Genomic DNA, 10,867 nt, shown 5'->3' with positions numbered 1-10,867 from the left:
ATACCTGCTCAACTGAGTTGGATTAAAGGGATAGTTCACCCCAAAATGAAAATTCTGTCATCATTTACTCACATTTAGGTTGTTCCAAACTTGTATACATTTATTTGTTTTACTAAACACAGTGGAAGATATTTGGAAGAATGTCAGTAACCAAAACCATCTTATTCCTCATTACTCCCACAGTATTTATTTTCCCTACTGTGGCAGTAAATGGGGGATGAGATCTGTTTGGTTCTGACATTCTTCCAAATATCTTCCTCTCTGTTCAGCAGAAAAAATAAATTCATACAGGTTTGGAACTTGAGGGTGAGTAAATGATGACAGAATTTTTATTTCATCAAAGAAAGATATTTTGAAAAATGTTAGCAACTGACATTTCTGTGACATCATTGACTATCATAGTAGGAAAAATCAAAATGGTGGTCAAAGTGACCTAGAACTGTTTTCTTTCCTAAATTCTTCAAAATATCTAATTTTGTGATCAACAGAACAACAAAAAGAAACATTTTTTTCCTAATCTAGGAGTCAATGGTGTCCCAGCAATGTCAGTTGCTAACATTTTTCCATCAGAACATCTGTTCATCAGAACAAAGAAATTTATACAGGTTTGTATGATGAATGGTGACAGAATTTTCATTTTTGAGTGGAGTATCCCTTTAAGTACAATGGAAAGCTTTCTTGAATGCTTTTCCAAGGACTATAGACAAGAACACAATAGACAATACTGTTCAAAATATGTAATATACAAAAAATAACAAAAGTTGCAAAGGTGACAGAGACCAGTATCATTATTGATTTTATACATAAATGTATCAAAAGTTTATAGCAGTTTACAGCCTTTAGGTATAGTATACTGTCAAAAGAGCTTCCAAATGTACCAAAATGCCACATTTTTTCCCACTCAGTGCTACCACTGATTCCATTATAAGCCACAAAATGCCATTACCATCACAGATGTGTCAAACCAGTTAATTCTCCAAAGCTACTTTTCATCATCCTTCAAATTGTACATTTTGAATTCACTAGCACTTCATGGGGAGTTAAATAGTCTGTGCTATTATAAAATAGCACACAAGTATGCTGATTGGTTTTATGACTTACAATTCTCTCTATAGGAAACCAACATATGTCTCATGTCCATTAGCTCTAAAGTTTTTCTCTCGTGATACCATTCTTCTCATTGAGAATTTGTTTAACGCTCGCATTAAAAGCGGTTACTGTTGTTCATATGACATGTGGGTGTATAAGGCATCCGTCTGTCTGTGTGATAGGGTCGCCGTGACACTCGAAGCATCTCTTTCTATTGACGTTGCCAGAATTTCTGTTGCTTTTGTGCAAACAGAAGTCAGATTGGGCTCTAAATTACACGTTAACGGTCGTCTGATCCTTTTCACATCTCCGCTCAAAGTGCAAGGCCTCTTTTAACATGTCACACGCATGAGTGTCATTTCTAAAGGCCGCTCGAGTGCGTACGCGCATGACGCGTGCTTATTAATCCATCCCATGTCGCTCTCTGCTTTATGAAGTCCTGATTGCCTGCTCATTGTTTTCTCATTCACTTGTTTGAATACCCAACCTATAATCAGAGCTGTGAAAATAAGGCATTAAAAAGGCATGCTGCCATTTTTATGGTGACACTAACAAAGTGCATCTCCATTCATACTGACTTTTTGCTCATTTAAGCCATCAAAACTCACAATACCCATCAGGACAATCTGCAGGCTTCTGTTCAGGGTGCAACTGCATTATAGTGTTAGAATCGGAATTAAACCATGCCAAGTGAAGAGGAGGGGCCGAATCCTCTCAAATACACACTCGTTTCTCTTTCTGTCACTCTATATCTCTTCCTCTTTTCTTTATTAGACATTGAGCACAGTGGTAATGATAACACAGATTTCTGATGCCGGTAATTACTGTAGCTTGTCAGGAGAAATGTCTAGAAGACAGCATGTTTCACCGTTCACATGATGAACAACAGAATGGAAACTTTGAAAACAAGCTTTGCATGTGACTTTGGTACAAAGTTCTGGTGTTCCTAATAATCCTGAAAATACGTATGCGGCCACAACCTATATAGCTGTTTCTCTGGGATTGTGGACCAAATATGTGGAAACAAACTGACTTAAAATACAGTATTTAAACTTTATTTACAGTATCTAACAAAAACTAATTGTGGATATTTGTGCATCATAGGGCATATATCTAAGGTCATGAATTCATTGCACCACATCTCAAATGTTATGTTTTTGAAAAACAGAGAAATGACATTGATTAACATTTTGGGACAAAATAAGGACAAATTTACATTACATTTGGTCGCATAATGAGTCACAATGAGATTCATATTTTATTCATAATAAAAAACATTTTGGCCTACTGTATTCAATACCGTCGGCATCGTCTACAACTGGAGGTATTAGCTTTCCCTGCTAAACAATTTCAGCCCTCATCTCAGTTTTCAAGGCCCTTGCATCAGTTAGATGTGGGTGTTTCTTTTAAATAAACAAATAATCAGACAATAAAATAATTACAGGATTACCTGATAGAGGAACATGTGCTTCAACATGGCGTAAATGTGTCAAGCGCCTACTTTTGTATATCATGATTCTGTTGGTGACAGAGCTGTGTGTGGGAGGTACATCTGAAGGGGCATTTTCAGAGAGATACCCTCTTACTATCACCGTAGCAACCAGCCAAATTCTGATGATCTCACCTCTTTGATAAGCCTCCCAACTACAGTCCTCTCTCTCTCTCTCTCTCTCTCTCTCTCTCTCTCTCTCGCTCGCTCTCTCTCTCTCTCTCTCACACACACACACACACACACACGCGCGCGCGCGCGCGCACGCACGCACACACACACACACACACACACACACACACACACAGACCCTGTCCTGTTTGAAGTTGAGTGGTCCTCCAGTTGCTCCTCTGTTAAAATAACACATACACCCCTGCTGATTGTATAAATTGAATCAGAAGTGGTTTGCGTTTAGACTCATATTCAGATGGGTTTGGATCCTCAATGAGAGTGCTTGAGGCTAACTGTAATTGCTGGGTTTTCATAATAAAATCCTTTTATTAATACTTACCTACCACAAATGGGCGGGGACCGTTGAGGATGATGTTTTAGTGGCGAGTAAAGTACTCTTAGTAGTGGAAAAAGCACCCACAAATGGACAGTGAATGATATTGAACCACCTCATTTTTGCTTGTCGTGTTCAATACAGGCCTACCTGAAATGTAATCAAAATATCAGAACATCGTCACATTTGAAAAGCTTAATTCCTGTGCCCTATTTTTTTTTAATCATATTTCGTTATTATTTTCTCATTTGTATTTGTTATGAAAGGCACCTCATGCTTGCCTAAATTTGAAGTACAATGCTTGGTTTGTAGACTCAAAGCACTGAGAACGGCTACTCTTAAAACAGCCACTAGGGGGCAGTGGTGACTCTTTACACTTTCTCGCAGCAGTAAACGTCATATAATCAGATATTTTTGTCTAATTTGGATCGTAAAATAATTTCACCGATTTAAAATATATAAATACCAATTTACATATGTGAATACCTGTACAGGTAAGACAAAGTTTTGCTTTGAAATTTATGCAGAAACATAATATTAAACTATGATTTTCTGATGCATGCTTAGTTATATTTCACCTGAAAATGTAATCTTTATTTATTCCCCCTCTATGATTTCTGTTTTTTGGAGAATACTGGCCACTCTTGCTTATTTAAATGAAAGTAAATGGTGACATGTTTGTATTTTTGAAGCTTGAAATTTTACTCCCTGAAAAAACAAACTTATCTTTTCGTGCTCAAAGGAAGGAAAAACATCATGTAGATAACCACATGAGGGTATGAATAATTGTATTTTTGTTAGCTATCCCTTTAAATCTATCAACATTTTGTAAGTTCCCCTCTCTTCACAGTGAAAATATTATTCTATTCACAAATGTGTCTTCCCCCCAAAAGTGTCTTTTAATAACTGTCTTACTCTTGTTTTACAACTCTATCTTTTTAGTCTCAGACAAGATGTCATATTCCAAATTGGCACAAGTATGCGTTTTAAGACCCTGAGATCTTCAGTTTCAATTGTTTCATGTGCTCTTCTCTCAGATGTTAGTCACCTAAGTCCATTCAGGACCAAGATGTCCTTGATTTCAAATAATCCACCAATTATATGTCTTCCCTGTGCAAGAAAACAGTGGCATTTATCTTTTGAACTAAATCACTCATTCTTCACAGGACACAGGAGTTAAGTGGCCACTTCTGAATATAAAAACCTCATTGAATAGAACAGGTTATGGTTCAATGTCTCATACATTATAACTCATTGCCGAAGGACCAAACATCTTTGAAAATAAACCAAAAATGAAGGACCTTTTCCTTCCAAACAAAAGCCGAATGGTAGATTGAAAACAACTTCTAAACTCTTATAATCAGGTGCCATTATGTCCTTGATGTGTCAATGACTGAATTAAAGATTGAGAATATTGCTTTTTTAGAATGGTAGGATTTATGGCAAACAGCACTTTGCAATAAGAATGTTTTCAAAATGAACTGGTGAATATAGAGTCATCTTTTGTTCAGTCAAGGTCTCTAAACTGAAACCATCAGTATATGTGCAGGGAACGACATGTACTGTAATCAGTGTTGGGTGTAACTAGTTACTAAGTAATTAGTTACTGTAATTTAATTACTTTTCCCTTGAAAAAGTAAAGTAAGGGATTACTCTTATTTTTTCTGTAATTTAATTACAGTTACTTCTGATGTAATTAAACTAAATACTTTGTGTAATATATGTGTGGGCAGAAGAGGAATTTACATCAAAATTCAAAGTCTAACTTTAAAATCCGTGATTTAATGTATAAATCTCACATTTGTAATTAATAATAATACTTTATGTAGTTTTATATTTTGAATGAATTAAAAGAGCCGTTTCATGTCTATCCTTGAATCACTTAACTCATCAAGGTTGATGTAGGATATAGAAAGTAATTAGTAATAAGTAATTAAATACTTTTTGAAGAGAGTAACTTGTACAGTAATCTAATTACATTATCGAATGTGTAATTAGTAACTAGTAATTAATTACTTTTTCAGAGTAACTTACCCAACACTGACTGTAATATACTATTTATAATTGTCTGGGAAAACATAGTATTAAAGCGTGTTTCATGAAAGTGTTGCTGTTAACATTCAAAGGAAAATGGTAGGTTCTAACACATTTTTAAAGTCTATGCTGGATAAGAACAGTGCATGTAGTATAGTATATCATTGATATATCGCTTTATTGTTTCCTAATTCTTTGGATAAAAGCGTCTGCTAAAAGCTTTAATGTATTTATACACAAAATATTACAAAAAAACTCAAAATCGGTAAAAAAAATAGTTTTTTGTTGATTCAACTAAGAAACAAGTTACCTGGTTGCCTTAAAATTGTGAGTTAATTCAACTTAAAAATATTGTTTAACTTAATGAATTTGACTAATATTTTTAAGTTGCATTAACTCAAATTTTTTATGCAACCAGATTTAAGATTTAAGTTCAACCACCATTTTTTCACAGTGTTAACAACTTTTGTGCTTGAAATAGTTTCATTTAGATCTGCAAAGAGCCATCAAAAGGATTTAGGTATATAATAATAATATCAAATACGTATCATAAAAATGAAAATTGATTGTTGTACAGCAAGTCCTTAAGAGAAAAGAAATCTTGAGCACAAGTCCACCCCAAGAACCTTTCATGCAGAAGAATGACAACTCAACCATTCTTTGAAATACACATTTTTATTGGGTGATATTTTGGCTGTTAGTACTTGGCATTGATTGAAATACAGTTGCAAACCTTTTGTGTTTTTGGATGTGCATATGCAAGAGCAGTGACGCTGTTTTTATATATTAAAAAGAACCCGGTGGGTGTCATTTGTGAGTTCACACAGTGTGAGACTGCATGCCTGCTCTAGCGGGAGCAGCCATCTTATTTTTAAGTGAATGACAAGGTCATTTTTAAGCAGTTAAAGCACAACATCTAGTAAACGGTGGACTTCATTTACCATGTGATTCACACCCTATGACCAATCCCCTTTTCTTTTAGCTAAATCTAATTTAACAGAATTATGCTGACAAGCCATTCAAAATCAAATTCACAATGTGAACGTCCCTTTACAAGAATAAGCATCTCTAGCTGTAATAAAATTGCAAATATAATAAATCTTTAAAATGAAATACAAAAGAATAGTGCTCTATAGGTGAATTTACAAGCATATCATAGCAAGAGGCTACACATGTGGTATTGATTAAAAAAAGAATAAAGCTGCCCATAAACAAAGTGTTTGTAGAACAAAAGCTTAATTTAAAACAAGCAGAACAAGGAGATACAGAAATGTTTTTAAAACATTTATCAATTCATTCAGAGCAAATAAAGGTGTGCTTACTCCACAAATCTGCACAGGTTTGTGTCCATATGTGTGCTCTGCTAACAAGTGTCTCACCTGCCCGAAATGTGCATGCACACACATCATCTGATGACATCATGACATCACATTCTTGCACAGCCAATAGAGATCTGTGATAGCTTGAATTATTTATTAAGCAAAGATCTATCACTGTAATTGAAAATAGAATATTTAAATGTAATGTTCTTTCGTCTTTTTGGTCACTCATGCAGATCGTGCAGAGTATACGCAAATATTAGCAATTAACAATCACACTAGAAGCAAGTTCAGAGAGGAATTTACATTTAGAGAAGCTTAAGCATCAAATTTATGCAGTTTGTTATTTTCATTTTTATTGATACTAAATAGTTTGATGATGTTTTACTTTGGATCTCGGCAGATGTGAACACTTAAAAGTGATATTTTACCCAAAACATTATTGTAGTAATAACAGCAGCTGCTATCAAAAGGTTTAGAAGGACATGAGGGTGATTTTCGGGGTTAAACTATATCCCTTTAGTAGCATGGTCTGCGATTTATTGCAACTTTTAATGGTTCTTTATAAGAACTATTTTGAAATCAATGCAAGTTTTGTCTTGCACTGCAAAGCATTTGCATAAAGCAGATTATCAAGAACGCCAAAAGCTGATCAGAATTTTTCTCATGTATTGACACTGTTAAATTCCAGTGCTCTGCATGCTCAACATAATGTTAAATGCATGTTGTTTTAATGAAAAAACCATCACCTTGATCTAAAAATGTTAATGACTAATATTCTATAGAAACATTGTTTTGTAGCTAAAGCTTTCACACACGTTACACTGGCAAAATAGCACGATGGAGTACAGCTGGAACATCACATTGCAATATCTTTATTGCTTACGTTAAATATCTTAGTGTTTTATCATTATTAACGTATAACTGAGGGTTGGCTATCTATCTGTGCCCTCTTTCAACCAACACAGAACTATTGCCTCTAATTTGTGCCACTGTATCATCTAGAGAATAAGATGTGAGCGCACACACCTCAAACCATCAGTCACCTCATCTCCCCAAAACATACCAAAATGTACACTTCATTTGTAGTCAATGATAACTGGCGGTACAGTTTTTAAGGTCAAAGGTTTTCAAGTCAAAACAGAGCAACACAGGCAACTCACACAATCGCTCATTTTGAGTATTTGGGATTAGGAAACAGGAACTGGAAATTAGGAATTGGGAGTCAGTTAAAGGTTAAAATAAAGAGTTTCATCACATTATAAAAAGATTTTTTAAGTTTTTATTAGAGTTCAGATTGGGGTTCAAGCGAAGATTAGGTTTCAGTCTGGCTATGGCATTGGGAGTAGGAAAATTAAAGGGTCTTCTTTAGGGTTTAAAGTGGGAAGGTTATGATTAGGTTTGGATTAGGGTGATATCTGAGATTCGGATTCATATGAAGGCTGGTGAGTATGAAAGAATAGTGTCCTGCATACACACATGAAGCCGCTAATGCTAAAACAACGCTAAAAATCTGTACAATATCTTTAAATACTGTATATACACATTTTCCTTTGTCACATATTCTTCGTAATTCTCTAAATAAAAAGAAAGAAAAAAGAAAGATCAGTGGCTTCTCTCTCTAAAGAGCAGGAATAAAGGCAACTAGCATATAGCAATGGCTATTGTTTGAATTCATGTTGCAGGCGCAGCTAAAATTCACATTCTTGGATTTATGCGTTCTCATTCAGCGCAGAGCAACGTACTGACCGACAATTAGGATATGTTGAATTCAGGGACAAAACAAATGCCGCTCTCAGTCTCTTTAGATGTAAAATCAATTTCCTTATAGTTGTCCAGCATGCCAAATGCAGTTTATGGAACTGCCCAGAACTCATAACATGCCTTAACATGCAAAAAAGGAAGCTGTTAGGAAGGGTACAATACACACATAAAAAAGCAAAGTGAAGATGACAACACTTACAAAGAAAAAAATCAACCATACCCAGCAGTCCTGTAGCACTAGTGATGAACTGAAAGTAGTTTTGTCACAGGTATTAGCACCTTTAGGGATGCACACGCTGCAAACATTTTCCTAATCGGTCTATTGTTCTTGTTTTCCAGTTAAAATATCTAAACAAAATAGAAATTATAACTTGTTTTTAAAGAAAATATACATTTACAACTTAACTGGATAGTATAATGAAGAGAAGATCATATGGAAATCATAAGGGGCGAGAGAGACTAAATAACATGTTTAATTGGGTTTATTTTTCTTACCCAATATCAAATGATCTGAGCATAAATCTAATCTAACGAACACCAGTGGGATGATCAAAATAAAGTTAAACGTTATGGGGCGGTTTTCCCGGACAAGGATTAGGTTAAACAAGGACTAGGCCTTAGTTAAATTAGGACATTTAAGGAGTTTTTACAAACACGCCTTACAAAAAAAAACATGACTTGTGTGCATTTTGAGACAAAACAATGTCACTAATGTTGTTAGTGCAAGCTGTTTTCAGTTTAGACAGCTCTAACATTAATTTTACTCTAAAATAGTCTTAATTTCGTCCGGGAAACAACCCCTATTTTTTTTCATATTCTCTAAAAACAAGCATTATCATACACGATTTCTCAAGTTAATTTATGTTGTTTTAAATAAATATATTTACTGGAAACAAAACAAAATGTTGATTGAGAAAATGTTTTGCAGTGTATCTCAGGTTAGATCAAACTTGTAATGCTCTCAACTACGCTCCAACTCCCAACAAGTATTTGAGATGATTCATACCTGGGTTTCTATATCAGGCAAACAGAGTTTCATTCTAGTAACTTTACTATGACATTAATATATTGACCAGTCTAGCATCCAAAAACACCAGCACCCAACTGTTCACGATAGACTAAATGAATGAACTGGTTCTGGACTGGGCCAGGCTTTTACGGTAACATTGGAGTTTAAGAGCAAAGCAGAAAGTTTTGTAAGAGAATGATATTATATTTCTGCCATGATGTGTATATAAAACAGATGTAGCTGCCTTAACCTGAATTTAGCGCTACGTTGACTTGTTAATACGTGGTGCTATCCCAGACTGGCACTATTAGCAACACACAGTTGTATTTTGACTCTACCCATGCAGTTTTTCATCTCTGTGCATAAACAGCCACTACGAGACTACAAACAGACTTTTTATAGAAGCATACAGAGAATAATGAATTAAGATGAGGTGAAGTGAACAGACTTCGTAATCTGTCTGATATGAAAATAGACAAAATTAAAACACTACTCAATGTCCTTTTTTGTATAAGACATTGTGTTGCGTACAGTATCAGGACAACGAAAGAAAGAAAAAAAAACGAACGAATGGCACAACTATTAAATAAATGATGATGTATAAGTTTCCAAACATACAACCTTCATTTCTCTCCCTATATATTTCTCCATTTCTATCCTTCTATCATTTGGTAATTCTACTGACTGAGGAAGTCAATGCTAGCTTTGACGGTGCGAGATGTTGCCACATCAATAGCCATAGCTCTGATCTCAGTATCTCCGAACTGCATGAGCGTCTGGATCTCTCGTCGTGCCACTGGACTCTCGGTACCGCTCACGTCCAGCTTCAGCGTACCGCACTTCCTCACGCCTGGGTCCGTGATGAAACTGACCGACTCTTTTTCCGAGCAGTACACGTGGATGATGATCACCTGTTGCGACGGATTGGCCGGCGTGTAGCTGCGTTTCACCGTTTCACCGAGCGCCACCGACTGATCTGCGGAAATGAATGTATCGAAGACGTCGGTGCACCAGCGCGTTCCGTTCTTCACGAGCATCTTCTCGGGAGGGTGCTTCCCCTCCACGAATCGGTTTAGGACGCCCACGCCGTAGGTGAGCGGAGAGCGCCGCACCTTAATGATGCTGGGATCAAGGCCGAACAACACCGCCCCCTTGAGGATGGTCAAGCCCACATCATGGGGAATGATAATCCGGCTCCGCCCCTGAAGCATGTTCTGAACCGCCTGCTGCAGCAGAGAAGATTCGGCAAATCCACCCACAAGAAAAAGGAACTTAATGTCTGTCACTTCCGGCCTGTCAAATAGCTCAGCTGAAGAACAAACATAAGAATGATAGTTAAAGACCACAAAAAATAAAGTACGTTCCATCACAAGTTTCATTCTGTAAAGTTTTAGTTTTTCATCTAACTGAAGAAAGAAAATGCAGTTCATTGGCAGTAGTGTCTTTTCAGTTTTTAGTTTGAAGAATTACAGCTGGGCTAAGCCAACATGAGCGCTGAGGGATTCAGTTCTGACCCAGTTCTGCATGTGTGCTGGAGTATTTTGGGCAGATGGTCGAGACGTCTCTGACTGGGGCAACACTTGCCCTAAATGTGTCTCCCAGTGGCACATTAGTTTATAGCTTTACGAATTCTTGTAAATTTGAATGTTTGAAATAGT

The 10,867-nt window shown here is 36.1% G+C and overlaps 1 protein-coding gene across 6 annotated transcripts in view; it reads right to left on the bottom strand.

Annotated features, from left to right (window-relative positions):
• Positions 1-5,779: 5,779 nt before the first annotated feature.
• The window catches only part of hspa12a (heat shock protein 12A), a 32,673-nt gene continuing 27,585 nt past the window's right edge, over positions 5,780-10,867 (bottom strand). For all 6 annotated transcript variants that reach the window (XM_057343869.1, XM_057343873.1, XM_057343870.1 and 3 more), the window contains one exon: positions 5,780-10,518. In XM_057343869.1, coding sequence (XP_057199852.1) covers positions 9,887-10,518 — 632 coding nt within the window. In that variant the 3' untranslated portion in view covers positions 5,780-9,886. The remainder of the gene's footprint in view (positions 10,519-10,867) is intronic.

This window comes from Triplophysa rosa, linkage group LG10 (assembly GCF_024868665.1).
Source record: "Triplophysa rosa linkage group LG10, Trosa_1v2, whole genome shotgun sequence".
NCBI lineage: Eukaryota > Metazoa > Chordata > Actinopteri > Cypriniformes > Nemacheilidae > Triplophysa > Triplophysa rosa.
Note: the sequence above shows the minus strand (reverse complement) of the source record. Positions and strands in the feature narration are given on the sequence as shown.